At 24.9% G+C, this 16,832-nt stretch overlaps 1 protein-coding gene across 15 annotated transcripts in view; it reads left to right on the plus strand.

The window, feature by feature from the left end:
• LOC122852059 (zinc finger protein 853-like) overlaps positions 1-16,832 on the plus strand; it is a 44,946-nt gene that overhangs the window by 13,972 nt on the left and 14,142 nt on the right. For 6 of the 15 annotated variants that reach the window (XM_044151689.1, XM_044151628.1, XM_044151645.1 and 3 more), the window contains 3 exons: positions 4,361-4,685; positions 7,438-7,566; positions 15,987-16,180. In XM_044151689.1, coding sequence (XP_044007624.1) covers positions 4,361-4,685; positions 7,438-7,566; positions 15,987-16,180 — 648 coding nt within the window. The remainder of the gene's footprint in view (positions 1-4,360; positions 4,686-7,437; positions 7,567-15,986; positions 16,181-16,832) is intronic. The other 9 variants (XM_044151748.1, XM_044151716.1, XM_044151740.1 and 6 more) reach the window with 4 other exon arrangements.

The raw sequence follows: 16,832 nt of genomic DNA on the forward strand, positions 1-16,832 counted from the left end.
TGCTGTCACCTTTGATACCCAGTGTATCTATGCTATTTTTTATGACAAAAAAAATCAGTTCATTATTCTATTAACAATTTTAAAAAGCAGTGGAAATTTTTTAGTTTGCGTATATTAGTTTTTTTTTTTTTTTTTTTTGAACTTCGTTCCATATAGTTGTGCAAGCAAATAAATGATTACATAAAGAATAACTGTTTTGAAACTTAAAAATTGCATATATAGAAACAGAAGCTTTATATACGTCTTAAAAGCCAGATTAGTTTTAATTTTTTTTTCTAAATCGGTGTGTATTCTAAAATTATTTTTCTCAAAAAAAAAAAAAAAGTGTCATATACGTAATTGTTGCAAAAAAAAATCGGGACAATAAAAAAATTGTTTTCTTAATTTTTTTTTTGAAAGGTAATACTGTGAAAAATTATCCCAAAGCATCAATTCAGTTATTTTTTATAAATCTAAACAGCATCAATTTTTACCATCAGTGTATATGAAATTTAAAAAAAAAAACTAACAATAATAATAATATGTAAAAATCTTTTTATAGATATCTGGAAAATTTTTTGTTATTTTAATTTTTATGAACTCGCTTCCGGTTAATCAATGTGTTTGTCATGAGTGTGTGTAATTAATCCATATATTATACATTTTAATAAGTACAAAGACACGATTATTTATTGAATATACACATAAAATAAAAAATTAAAAAATTATCATTATTGGTCAAGTTTCTGCAAAAGATAGTAAACTAGTATCAAGTATATATAGTAAAAAAAAAAAAAAATAGATCTCATGTGAATGTTTATGATTGGACAATTGTGTATAGCATTACCACTATTATTGATTGGACCGATACATATAAATCACCAATGTTATTGCAACCGATATCACTGGTTAAACGGATTTTTTTTTTTTATTTTTTTATATAAAACTGTCTTATCTTGGTTCAGGGGGACTCTTGTCTGTCTGTTTACTCCTTCCACTTAAATATTCACTTGACAACCATATTTTATTTACTTATTCTATTTTTTATTTTTTTTATACTTAAAACTTCTCCGCTTTTTAATCTATTGCCCTTCTCTACTTCTAGGCAATAATGATTGTCTGTTTTAGTTCTTTACGGTTCGTCTTCAGTAACTCTATATAGATATAAAAATTATTTATTTTTTTTTTTCTATTGTGTAAATAAAACAGTGGGATGTTTCAATGAAATTAAAATTTTATTTCGTTTTATTTTAAAAGTTTAAATGTTTTTTTTTAATTGAAAAAGAATAAAAAAATTATTGTGATAATAATTTATGACATATAAAAAAATATAGTGAGATTATTTTACTGCGTAAAAAAAAATTTTTTCTACTGCATAAATAAATTGATGCTGCAATTGAAATAGTGAAAATATAATTTTAAATATCGATGAATGTTATTTTTAAATATGGATGTGGAAAGTGAAAATCTTGGAGCTTTAGGTTTAGATTCTCGGTGGACACCACCATCTCTTGGTAATCTTCCACCACCACCACAAATCCAACATCGTCCACGTGCCACTGTTCCCTATCCAAATGATCATGCCACCCAGTCTCTATACGTTCCACCACTTTACCAACATTCTCATCGGTTACCAAGCCAGGTATATTTTTTTTTTATCTATTCAAGTCATTCACAAAATATCATCAACTTTTAAAACAAATCCATTCATTCTTTTTATATAAATTTCAAAAATTTATGTGTAAATAAAACTGAGTTAAAAAAATAAAATTCATGAATGAATGACGAGTTGTTTAACCAAAAAATGTCATGAGAAAAAAAAGAAAAAATTTAAATGAATAATAGCATTCTTATTGACGCTGTTTATTATGATTGTTTTACATGATATTTATTTCCTTATTTTGCCATACTATTAATTCAAAGTTTAGACCACATATATAACATATTTATGTATATATATTCAAGTAAAATAAAGCAGCACAAAGTATCCCCTTCATTGCTTGACCAGTTCTAAACCATATGGGTGGCACAAGCAAAGCGTAGGTGGAATAAACACTGTAAGTAATGTGTCACGTGTTTTTTTTTTTTTTTTTTTTTATGAGTCAGTATCGTACTCCACAATTTTTTTAAAAAATAAAAAATATATATATGAGGCATCCCACGTCAATTGCGACAATTAAAATCCTAACCCTTGTACTCTATATGATTTTTTATTTGACCCTGAAATTTCTCAGAATTTTAACTACCCTTGTCAGTTGACTTTTTTTATGATCGCATATAAAAAATATTAAATCCTTTTTTTCATGTTTATATTTACATTTGAATATGAAAATTAATTTATTTTTTCTTTGAAATTTCTTGAAATAAATTAAAAAGTAATTTAAAAAAAAATACAAAGAAATTACTGATTTTATCAAAATTATTTAGTTGACATTTTGTAATGTTAATTAATAAAGAAAAAAAAAATAAATTATTTTCAAGCTTAGTGTACTAGTTAAGCTTTAAATAATATTCTATTTAATTTTTTTTTTTTTGGGTAAGTAAAGACATAGTGATGATAATATTGAAGGGTGATTTCTAGGTCAAATAAAATAAAAATAAACAATATTTTAAGTGTTTAAATTGACGTAAATTACACCATATATAAAGATAGTAATATTTGAAACAGCCGTTTGGGTATCTGTGTATTTTATTCTTATTTTCTTCTCTGTACCTTTATCCGTTTTGAGCTTTGCTACAAGCATATGGCAAGCAGGTGATGAGGTAATGAATACAAACTTCGTATATATATCTCAAGCAAACGAGTTGTGTAATAATGTTGTGGGAAGTTATTCTGTCAAGAAGCACAAAAAATAGATTCAAAAGAAATATAAAGGGTTATAAAAGAGTGCAAAAAAAAAAGGGGCAACTGTAGACTGTCTGTGAGGGTTTTTGGTAGGTAAACTAAATGACTAACGAAAAAGGATTGCTTATGATCTAGCTTTTTAGTAATTCAGTACTCTCAAAGATATGTATCCCGGAAATTTTAAGTTTTTCTATTTAAAATTCAATCCGGCACCATATATCTTACATCCCCCACTTTTTCCCTATCCACCCACTGTAGCTAAGGACATTAAAGTCCTCATGTTTCCGTTTCATGATGTCTCTTTTAGTTCATTCTATTTTTTTTTTTGCTATTTTAAAAATTATTATTATGTTTTTTTTTGTGTTTTTTTTTTTTTATATTTGCTCATGCTCCTACTGTCGCCGGTAATAAATTAAAAAAAATAAGAAGAAGATGAAAAAAAAAGAAATTCAAGGCGAAGGCAATTTTCCGACGGTAAAAAGATAAAAATGTGATTAATGCTCAGTGCGAGTGTACTTAGTGATATGGACATCACCAAATTTTTTGAACCCTTTGTTTTGAGCTCTCCCACAAGAAATATATAATATCATGAAAAAAAAGTTTGAAATGCAAGCATGCGTATAGTCTTTAATTCTAATTTAATGAATCATTTTTTTTTTTATTTTTTCATGGTTTTAAAAATAATAATAATGATGATAATAATAAATGAAAACTTGAGAATTTTACTCCGTGACAATTTTAATTCCCTACCTACTTTTTTTCTTAATTTTTTTTTTGCTCTTTTTTTATTTTTATTTTTTTTATTTTTGCTTTTACAATCCGTCTGACCATCTACGATTTGCGAGCTTAAGAAAAGCACGAGATTCTTAAAAGTTTTTGTAGAAAGAAAAAGATGAACTGTAAAAAACAGTAAGAGTGTAAAAGAGAAAAAGATTTTAATCACAGTTTTAACATATTTTAATATGATTCCTCCATCTACTTTCTTTTAATTCCAACAGCAATTCTGTTTTTTTTTTCCCTAATTTTCTTTACCTCCTTCAGTTACATTTCAAATTTATTTTAGCTACCACTCTCTGAGATGGCAGATTTTTTTTTGTATCTTTTTCCTTTATTTTATCATTTTTTTTTTCTGACAAGAATATTATTGCAATTTTTAGCTAGGCTTTTTTTTCATTTCATTTCATTTAAGTCGATGAAAGACGTATGAATATACCTGCACAACTTTTAAATATTTATACTATATTTTTTTTATCTCTTTTAATTATTTTTAAAAATAATTTATTCATTGTCAAGTGTGAATAAACCTGACAAGTGAAAAAATTAATTTCATAAATCTTTGAAAATTGTTTTAATATTTAAAAATTTTCGTATTAATCGTCGAGTTGTTTTACACGAAAAAAAAAAAAATTAATAATACACTTTCCTAAATGTACACATGAGAAAAAAGAAAAAGAAAAAAAAAAAAAATGTATGACCAAGTCAATAATATTACGCTTATGTCAGCAGTAAGTTCAGCATACCAACTAACCCTAACAGTTCTTCTCGCAGATTTTCATGCATAAGAGCGCTATGCAGAGTGCAATGCATGCGAGGGATTTGGGACCTGGTGGTCTTGGAAGTAGACCAGGTGTACCAGGTGGTTTATCTGGTCTTGGAGTTGGTGTTGGTCCAGGCGGTATGATAACTGGCAACGAGGTCAAACCACATCAATGTCAACAATGTTTAAAATCATTTTCAAGTAATCATCAACTTGTACAACATATCAGAGTTCATACTGGTGAAAAACCCTATAAATGTAGCTACTGTGATCGAAGGTTCAAGCAGCTCAGTCATGTACAACAACACACCAGGCTTCATACGGGTAAGTTTATTCAATTTTTTTTTTTTTTTTTTTTCTCTTTACAGTTATCCAATTATTTTCACCTAATTTAGTCATTATAATTTCGCGCAATTTCGTTATTCTTGACCTTAAAAAATTTACCTGAATATCAATCTGGGGATAATGATAAAATTTTAATTGCAAAATAATTTTACTTTGACTGTTATACTTGATTTGATTAAACAGCTAATTATGTATACTCATTTAAATATAAATAAATTTGCTATTTTTATACATGGGGTCGTAATTAATTATTTAAAAAAATATTCAGAGTTGATTTTATCAGTAATAAAAACATGAATTAGATAGTTATGAAAAAAAAATAACAAACAACCCTTATCAAATGTGAGAAATTTTCGACAAAAAAAAAACCAAGGAAATTCCAAGTCTGAAATAAATTCAAAATTGATTTTTTAAGATATTAGACTTATTATTATTTTATATTTATTTTCAAGCAGTGTTTTGAAAACATTTGACTGCCAGAAAAGTTTTTTTTTCTTCTGAGAGAAAGATGAATATTTTTTTTTTTTTCCATTATACAGGCATTTCAGTCGGGTGATGAGAAATAGGGTGCCCTACAAAATTGGTAGGGTGCAATACCGATTGATAACATGCCATGTAGTGAATTTCGTCAAAGATTGACCCTTCTTTTGGCTCAAACTAAAATTTATTTAAAACTTTTTTTTTTTTTTTATCCACATATATAACAGTGTAGAAATGAAAAAAAGGTTTATTATATTTTAATCTTTTTAAATAACTTTTTTGGCAGTCGAGGGTTTAAAAAATTTAAAAAAAAAAAAAAATTATTTTACTCTTATATATTAAAATAATGTAACTTTGTATGTTTTCTTAAAAAAATATTTAAATTGCACAACTCGATTTACGCGCATGTACACATTTTATTTTTGGTCATATTTATTTTATTTTTTTATTTTCATCCACAAAAAGTTTTGATTGTTAATACGGAGTTTTTATGTTGAAAAAAAAAAAAAAAAAAGTCTCGTTATAAAAATTTTTGTTTTTAAACCTACAATTTTTTTTTTTTTCTGTAAACTTTGAGCCCAACATCAAGTTTATTTAACTCGATAGCAGATTAAATTGTTAAAGCAAATTTTTAAAACTAAAAAATATATATTCAAATTGCATATAATAATAATAGTAATAATAATATATAAATTAATTTGCAAAAAATGTTTACAATGTAATTTTAAGATGTTTGGAAAATTTAGTTTAATTTTGATTACCTGACATGGTTGGGCATTTTGAAAAAAATACATCTATGAAAATTTTTTTATTGACTGGCTGTTGGCCAAATGCTTAGGCCATCAGTCCTTTGTCGGATTTGGCTTTTGGCCTACGACATATAATTATACAAAAATTTTGGCTTCACCTTGCTTTCTCTTGGGTCTTCAATATGCAACCTGTAACATATAATTTTATATACATTTAAAAAAGAAAATTACTCACTTTCATTAGTCTTATTATTTTTTTTATATGAAATTGTATCTTATTTTTTTAAAATAATAAAAGCCCTAAACTATCTAAACAAAATCAATGAATTTGTTTGCCAGAAAATTGTATTAAAAAGTAAAAGAAAAAAAGAAATTTAAAAGAAAAAACAATCAGGGTGGGCAGTAAATGCTAGAGACGTTTCGAAAGAATTTCATTAGAATATGAAGGTAATCACCCGGAATGGATTAGTTCTCTTGATCAATTTTTCCTGAAGATCGGTCAAACTCATGCCGCTCAAACCCTCTTGGCATTAAAAAAATTTTCGCTATATCCAATTGAAATTGATTTTAGATAAAATAAAAACACTTGCATAAATTTGTAATTATTTTTATTATTAGTTGCGGCAAAAGACAAGATAAAAAATAGTGTTGCTATGATGATGATTTCAAAAATTAGTATATAAATAAAAATATATAAAAATAAAATTATAATAAATTATTTTAAAGAGAACATTTATTTTTTACTAAACAAAAACTTATTGTATATATCGTCGCACTAAAAATATAAATAAACGTATGAAACATTTTTGAATTTTTTTTTGTTTTTCTTTAATAAATAAAGCGTTTATTTGAAAATTCTTTGGCAAATGATTTGTCTATTCTTTTGTGAAGTAAAATTATTTTTATTTTGTCGTTTAAATGACGTAAAAAAATAAAAACAAAAACATTATGGTCAAATAAATATTTAAAGACTGATTTATTTTTAGTGCAACGATATTATATTAATATTAGATTACCAAAATAATTTATTATAATTTGAAATTAGTATTAAAAATAGAAAATAATATTAATATTAATTGGCATGTTGCATCGTATAGTGGCAACACTATTTTATAAATACGTGTGTTAATTGCGGGAATGTAATACTGGTTACAATGATAGTAATTTTCTTGCATGTGTAAAAAAAGAAAAAAAAGAGAAAATTATACTGCAAATAATGTAAAAATGATAATTGATATTAAAAAAAAAAAATATTGTAGTTTAAATTAATTGTAATGATCACAATATTATTTGCAACATAACCTTTTTTTTCTTTTTGTTTTAACAAATGGCGGCTATACGATAAGAAAAAAAATTAGAATTTTCCGTGCATGTAGAAAAAAAAATAAAAAAATCGTGTGCAACTTGGAAGAAAAATTAATTTTCTTCCTTGTTTCACAATGTATTATAACTGGCCGGGGGCTACCAAAGATTATTCTTCATATTAAAAATTCGATTTTCAGACGAAAATCTAATCGGCGGTAGCCACCCGTGGTACCATAAACGGTTTTCGGAACGCTTCCACGAGGTGGCGTGGAGGAACGCTTCCCACTCTGTCAAGAAAGATGCTGATAATTCAAATCTCCAAATTGGTGAATACAACATTTTTGAATTTAACCAATTTATTGTAGATTTTAAAACGTGTTTTTTATGCGCGATATGAATTAATGTCTTGTTTTGAATTTTGAAATTTACATTCATCATATATTTTTTGTTTTTATTTTATTTTATTTATTTATTTTTTGTTGTATATATCAAATAAACTGGAAAAGTTTTTTCATATTTTTTTAAATTTAGTAGAAGCATGAAAAAATCAATGTGTTTAATTAATTATTTATATTATATATATACAAAATTCAAAACAAAATTAATCAACGAGTGAAGATAAAATTTTTTTTTTTTTAAATATTTTAATAGTAATTTCGGCTGTGTCCCTTAATTTTTAAAAACAATGGTATTATAGTTTTTTTTTTTTTCCATTGAAATAATATCTTATGCATTGAAATGTTGTTGTTTTTTTTTTGAATAATATTATTGTGACTTGAATTTTATATAGATATTTACTTTAATTAATTTTAAAATAATATCATTGTTTTCAAAAAAAATATATTATTCCTATTTTATTTCTTTGAAGTGATTCGCACTTGTAAAAATCGTCACGTATTCTCAGCAAAATTGACTGGACAATTTTAAGCTTTTGGCTCTCTATGAATAACGAGAAAAATTACAATTTCACCGGTGCATGAATAAAAATTAAGGGTTGTTTCTACTTAATTCCAACCTCATTTGTCCACTCCATTAGATGTTTTATTACACAAAAAAAAAAAAATGTTAGCATATAAGATTTATTTGATTTTTTTTTCATTTTATCATGTTATTTTTATTTCGTTTGTTAATATATTATAGTTTAATTGTTTTTTTTGTTTGTACTAATTATTGTAGCACACTGAGAATAACAAATAGAACTTTGTGATAAAAAATTTTATCCAAATTGCCATAAAACATACATTCCTTACCGGAAGCCCTTGTCCATACAAAATAAAATAAATACTTGTAGACAATAAAATATAAGCATTCAATCAATTCTCTAAATAATGAAAAAAATATTAGAAGTTATTTTTGTCTAGTTAACACATTTGTTATAAAATTTCTTGACCTAACTTTATCTAAAAATTCTCCACCTTCTTTATCTTTACTTTCTCCTTCTTTGCCAATTTTATTCCACTTTTAATTCGCTAATTTTACCCGTTTAAAAATTAATTCTCACAAAATACTCGAACGAGAGTTTTAAGAAATGCCAGACGATAAACTTGTGGGCCTCAACGGTCTTCGTCCATCTGCAATTATTTTTTTATTTTTTTATTCCTTTTTATTTCTCGAATCCTTTTCTTTTAACTTACTCTCTTTTTTTATATATATTTTATATTACAAACAGCATGAAATTAAAGGTCAAATGAAATAATAAAATACATCGAGCAAAGTATACTCACTATAACACTTTTAAATATACTAAAAAAATAAACGAAATAAAAAATATATGGAATGTTACAACTTATAAATTATTTTTATTTAAATAAAAAACTAATTAAATCAGTTGATAAAATTTCATGTAGATTATATGATCGAGGGCTAAAGAAAATAATAATTATTCGAGAGGCTCAGTGACTTTTTTTTATTTGAATCTTAATTTGTTTGCCCTTGAAATTCTTGTTCTACCTTTTTTTTTTATTTCATTCGTTTTTTTACATAAACCTTAATTTCAATGAGACCCTGTAAGTTTTGATGTTTAATCCTTTTTAACAATATATTTATACACGCCTACACATGCTATATTCTATTATACAGTTTTTTTTTTTTTCATACATTACGTACTTTTTTTTTCCACAAAAATAAAGCACACACTTTGTTTTTTTTTTTTTGCTATCCCTCTGCTCTAGTTGTCCTACCCTCCAACTCGAATTTGTTTAAGTCTATATATACAATAAAGGGGAAAGAATTGAAACTAGAAGCTTGACTATCCTTCAATTGTTTCGACAACTGTCGTATTCGTAATATAATGAAAGGCTTGAGAAATATAATTATTAGTTTCTTATATATGTCGAATTACAACTATTGTACCTATTGTACCTCGACAAGCTTCTTCCTAGATATATTCGTTATGCAAAAAAAATACAATAATTTTTTTTCCATTATTCATATATTTTTGTAATTCTAACATCAAATAATTAATTGATATATACGTGTTAAATATAAATTCACCTTTTTTCAAAAATAAAATATCATTTTCTTGTTATAAAATTAAGTATTATCTGTGTGTGTGTTTAACGGTTTTATATTTTTTATATTTATTTGTTATGTCTGTGCTATGTTTAGAAGTTTTAGGGTTCAATATTTCATACGACATTAAAATTTTTTAATTGCAATTTATCTTCATCAAAAAGTTAGTTAAATTATTTGAATATTATTCATCATCATATTTATTTTCTTGCTGTTTAATACAAGATATCGACTTGTCAACTCTTATATTCACTTAATTTTCATTGCTATATAATTATAAATAATTAAATAAATTTTTATGTATATATTTATAATCAATAAAATGCTCACATATAATTTTTTTCATCTTTATATTATAAAAGAAAAAAAAAATCGAATAAATAAATCATAGTTATACCAGAGTGCTAACAATTTTATATATTTTTATATGACTCGTCTTATCTTATCAGTTGTGACATTGATATAATGCACAGCAAAAATACATCGTATATAATAATGCAAGGCTCATTTGACCCACTACGAGAGTATATCATATTGTAGTAAAATAATAACGTCAGATATTTTTTTTTTATAATTTAAAATAATATTGTTAAATGTTTTATTTTTTATTATTTCATTCGTAATGTAATCGACAGGTCAAATATATGTCAAACAAGTTGCGAGATTTATATTTTTTTATGATAAATTTATTTTTTCTTATGGCATAAAAGTTAGTAGTTGAATGTTTTATTGTTGAAATATATTTATTGTATTGAATTTAATCGATATTAATCTTTAAATAATAATTTATTTATCAATTTGATATCAGAGTATATATAGATCAATAAAATTAGTACTCAGGGTATTTGGTAAGGCTAATTGTATAGGAAATACACAAGATGATCTCAAGGCTAACTATTCGACTCTTGCAACCTGAATTCTTCATACTTCGCATAGTTTTGTGTCTCTATTTTTTACGTCTCTTTCTTAAGTCTCTGTAGCATCACTGACTCAGTTTTATCCCTTCACCAAGTCGTCACCCTTTTTTTAATTTTTTTTTTTTTTTTTTTTAAAACTCTTTTAAACAGATTTAAATTAAATATTCAACATTATCATCAGGATGACTGAACAAAATATTTCGTTGACAATTTTTTTTTTCATCAACTTCAACTTTAATTAGCATAATTTTATTGATTTTAAATATGATTTTTTTAAAAATACATATATTAAACATTTATCAAAGTAAACAGATAAATTAGTTTAAATAATTTTTATATAAATACATTAAATAATTTAAATATTTATATCGAAAAACGTAGTAAAAATATTTTTAATATGAAAAATAAAATTTTGATAACTTTTAAGTGTAAATGAATATTTATTATTTTTAAATTTTACGAGTAAAAAAAAATAGAAAATAAATTTGTTTTTTCTTAATTGAGAGATCAGTCAATTTATCAAAGCATTAGCATATTTATTTTTCTAAATATTTTATTCAATAATGTAACGTCAATTGAGAATCATCAACAGCTATAATTTATTCATTAATGATCATTATAGATATTAAACGAAAGTAAAGAGTAAACAGACTATAAAAACTTTGAATCAATTTCAACTGAATCATACAAAATAAATATGTAAATATAATTTTCTATTTTTAACAAATTATATATATTTTAAATAACACTGTGATAAAAAAAGAAAAGTAATAATAAAATTCACAGTTTGTCCAACTAATAAATAATAGTAAATTGAGTAATAAAAAAAAACAGTATACATAAAAATGATTATCGTCTGTGTTGTGGTTAGCTATACAAATTCATTTCTGAGACATTAATTTTTATGCTTGTCCGAGGCAAAAATGATTTTCTAGATGAGAAACTATCCTCGTTACTTTATCTGTCTACCTTTCATGATATTCTATCTAATGACCTGTTTGCTCCCCAAGTAATCTTTAACAAAAGTCATTTATTTATATTTTATATACATCCTGTATATAAATAAATTATTGAGAAAATTTGACAATTTATTCTTGGATATTTTAGTTATTAAATACAGTGTTATTGGCCTCACTTTATTAATATTTAATATTGATATTTTTATTATAAAAATATAATCAATCAAATGCTAAAATTATTTTATTTTTTTTAACTAGATATTGACTTGTTTTTTTTTTTTTGTTTTAATTAAATTGTTGTATATATTTTATTTATTAATTTTTTGAGTGATGTTTAATCAGTTTAAAAAACTTTTTTTTAATTGTTTTGTTAATTAGAAAATTAAATTAAAATAGAGGTTAAATTATTAATTTTTTTTTATTGATGTTTTTGACATTTATTTTAATATTCAATTTGTATTTTTGAATTTATTTTAATATTTTTTTATTCACAAAATAAGGTGGTTTACGTATTTTTTTTTTTTTCCTATTTCTATTGAATTAATTTACTTTGTTATTTACGATAATTTTATATTTGTTTTTAGCTCTATTTATACGTTGACAGTTTCCCTATACATGTGTTTTATTTATAATTGATACCATAGTACAAATTAAAAAATTCAAAAAAAAAAAAGCAAATAATTCCTCCTGTACATGAAATTTACAGTAAAACATAAGCTGTTTGCTAAACTCATTAATATTATTTTTTCTTTATCCTGGCTTTTAATTTATTTAATATTATTTTCTTGTAAGTTACAATAAGAAAAAAATAAAAGAAAAATGGTTTTATAAATTAGGAAAAATAAGATGGCAAAAACAAAAGTTCATCAAAGATTTATTTAATTAACAAGATGGCCGTTTGTTGAGTGAAAAAAAATAATAATAAAAGGTAAAAACCAGGATGATAAAAATTCACAAATCAACTAAATAATATTCACTGTTTTACCGTTCAAATAAACTTGAAAAATTTTGGTAAACTCGTTATTATTTTATTCATTTTATTGATCATATTGCATTTTATTATTTTTCATATTATTTCTTTGATTTTTTTTTTTTTTTATATTTAATACGCTCGGTGCGAACGAATCATTATAACCTCTGTTCATGTTGCCCAACAATCGTTAGGGAGGCAACAACAGGAAGTAAAAAATACATGCATTCTGCGCTTAGCAACCCTTTTTTTCATATATAAGCAAAAAAAAAAGGGTGATAGCTTGAAACTTACAAGGGCCGAGAATAGGCAAAATTTTACAAAAGGACTCATCAAGCATCGAAAAAAAATTACTATATATTATCTAGTCAAATGGAGATGAAGAATTATTACTAACAATAGTGGTCGAACATTTTTTATAACACTATATTAAGCACAGAAATATAATATCTAAATTCTATATGAAAAAAGATAAAGTAGTTTTTAATTAAGTTTTAATCTCAAATATTTTGAAGAACTTAAATGTTCCTATAAAAAAAAAAAGCTATAATATCTTACAAAAGTTAACAATTATTAGTTAATAGATAATGTTAAAAAGTAAACGAAAAAGTATATGTTTTTTAAGACTTTTTAATTTATAAACGAGCGGGTCAAGATAATATAAATTTTTTTATGAAAATTTAAGTAATGTATAGAGTTTAAAAATTAGATTATCTCTCTTTTTTTTTTTATGATAAAATATATACATGTAAAAAATAAAATATTAGTATGTTTTCGATTTTAAGATCAAGTCAGGGTGTATGAAAAAAAAAAAACAATTTAAAAGCAATAGAACATACCGTATGGTTATTTTGTATATACCCAACAGCACCTCTACCAACTGTTTTTCATTGCGAACCCACAACCATTTATAAATCTACACATATATACAATCAGCCATAATCTCTTGAATATCTGCTGGGCTTGTTGCCGGTTGGAATAAATTTAACATATTATATTTCGAATCCGTTAGTCATTGTCCGAACTGATTAAAAAAAAAAAACTTCAAAATATCAGCGCTTTTCAAAAAGTTGTATTGAATTACAAAGAAATATTAGATTTCCTATGAAAATTTCAATCGAAAATTGATATATCAATTCAATCATTCATTTATCTGCATAATCAATTTAACAAATAATAAAAATGGACAAGCAAAATTAAATTATATATTTTCAAACTGAATTCGATACAAAACTTGAGACTGTCAAATACAATGGTACTCTATTCCACTGACAAAACCAATTGAGCTTTCAAGTTTTTTATTTTTCATCTATACGAAATTACAAAAATGTATCATTAATAAATTTGAAATATTTTAATTTAACTCATCTTTGTAGTGTATAAATTAAAAAAAAAAAACATTAATCGAAAAATTCTCATATTTTTTAATGCCTTTGTGATGATTGTACCTCCCACTCTTGAGCTTCTCGAAAAGTTAGTTCACACATTTAGAGAAATATCATTGAGCGCCACCATCGAAAAGCCCAATCATTTAACATTACAACTTCAAATTTATTCACACATACACTTATACATGCATATATTGTGTATGCACATTGACTAAATTTTGTACCTCAATGTATTCGAAACCATTAGATTGGTGAAAGAGGGTAAAAGGGGGTAGAAATCATTAAAGGCAGGGCGTGGCGTGACCATAGTTCCCCGGATGACGGTCACGTGGGAACCAAGATGGCCGACTCAACTGATACAAGGGCTTGAATTTCAACCCTTGCCTCTCACTTTAAACCCCCCTCAATATATTCTCTCCTCTATGCACAATATTTATTGTTATATATATTTTTTTTTTCATTTTCAACAATCATTTTATTTGACCATTTTATTTGAATGATTCACATGCATGCATGAATCACTTCATTTAATTTATTGCCCGTCGATTTAAATATAATAAAAATGTCTCAATGTTTCACATTGTGAATGATTATTATATTGAAATTTCAAGTTGTTTCATAATTATATTTATTTTACTTGTAAATTGATTGAATTTTTTCAATGAGTATATTTAAATTGATAAATGATTTTATTCATTTACCAAAAAATTTGATAGCTAACCTAAAAACGACTTTTGTAAATTATCATTTTTACTTAACGTCATTATTATTTTGTGATTAATGATTTTGGAATCATCATCAACAATAAAATAAACTACTATGGTGCAGTTTTTATACTGCACCATACAATGAAGATTTTGTTTTCTATTCTAGTAGACATTTTGAACTTTAAAGAGTTTGAGGTTAAATAATCATTTGCTTTGAACTAACGATTGCGTGTTGATGCGATGTTTTTCTTTCGAAAATTTTCAAAGTTTAATAAACATTGTACAGTTTTATAATATTATAAATATTCATAGCTCAACATACTGCTCTAAAATCGCCATCACTGACCTAACTCAACTCGATATTATTTATAATTTCTATCTAAGAACAGTCTCTCCAATATAATCATTGATTCTGTGCTTTAATAATATGCATAATAAATCGAATCATTTTTGTACATATTTGTTTTAAATTGGGGGAAAATATAAAATGAAGGATAGGCTGCTATGTACAGGAGATCATTTTAAATTCACTGATTTTTCTCTCTCGAAAATCCAGGCATACTCGGAGCTATGGAAAATCCCAAACAAGGGAAGGATATTTGGATGACAAAGTGGGGATTTTGCATGATATTGCATTTGCAATTTAATGATTTTCGTGTGGAATTTCGATGACGCCAGGGTCATGTGCAGTAGAGAATTGCAGTAGCAAAGAGATAAATGATAAAAATAATAAAAAAAAATAAAATGAAGCACATATATATATTGTATACATAATGAAATAAAAAAACTCTATATGCAATAGTGTATGGAGTTCAGAGAATCAGGAGAAGCATAAAGCTGTAAATTTTCTAGTCATTTGTTTGTTCGTAGACACGAAACACGAATGCATTAAACATGCATTGCAGGGGACATTAATTTTCTTGTGTGGACGTCTAATGGAGAACATAGAACTCAATGGGGTGCCCCTCTATATAAATGTATGAGTGCGTTTATAAGTGTGTATATTTTGTATGCTAAAAATTCATCTATAAGCATCTGGAACTTTTAGTTTAAAAATTTATCAACAATTTTCGTTTTATTTATAAAATTTTGAATATATTTCACACTCAGAAATGCAAATACTTTGACTCAAATTATAGCAAACTTTAGAGGACAATATATGAATTAATAATTTCTTGTTATTTTCAGCTAATTATACAATATAATAATTTCAATACCACGCATTTAAAAAATCAGTGTATATATATTTTTAAATATGATATTAAATGTTGACAATTGATTTTAATAATTCTAGGTGAACGACCGTACAAATGCCATTTACCTGATTGCGGTCGAGCATTTATTCAACTATCAAATCTTCAACAACATTTGAGAAATCATGATGCACAAGTAGAACGTGCAAAAAATCGACCCTTTCATTGTAATATTTGTGGCAAGGGTTTTGCAACAGAGTCAAGTCTTCGAACGCACACGTCGAAGGTCAGTCATGTATGTACCAAAAAAATTCGACGTCCACTTTATTCTTATTTTTCAGAAGAAAAAAAAATTTAATTAACAAATTTAACAAATTATTTACAATGCTTTAAATCATTATGTCAATTTTTCATTGTTATATATAAACCTGCATTGATTAATTATATAAAAATCCAACACTGGAGAATTTTTTTTTCTTTTTATCGCACCAAATCATGGAGTTTAATTTTTTGTTTTAATAACACAAAATTAATCTATGATTTGTAAAACAAAAAAGAAAATTTTTTCTCTAGTGAAGGATAAATACATGCATTAATTTTCGGGTAATTAGAAAATTAAAAATACACGCACATGGTGGTGGGTCACGCTTAAAACAATTGTCATTCAAAAAACAAAAACAAGAATGACAATAAATTATTATTTTTTTGACAATTTTAAATACCTTTTTACACTTTATCATGACCTTTGCTTTGCAATATATAAATTTACGAGATATATTATAATTTAAATAAATAAAAAACAAAAAGCCGTTGACAGTTTGAATAAACATGTGGGAAAATTACGAATCCCATAAAGAAATAAACAAAAAAAAAAAAAATTAGACGGAGAAACATATCTAAAAAAAAAAAACTACATGATATAATAAAAAGATATAATAATAGCCAAA

Source organism: Aphidius gifuensis, linkage group LG1, assembly GCF_014905175.1.
Source record: "Aphidius gifuensis isolate YNYX2018 linkage group LG1, ASM1490517v1, whole genome shotgun sequence".
NCBI classification, from domain to species: domain Eukaryota; kingdom Metazoa; phylum Arthropoda; class Insecta; order Hymenoptera; family Braconidae; genus Aphidius; species Aphidius gifuensis.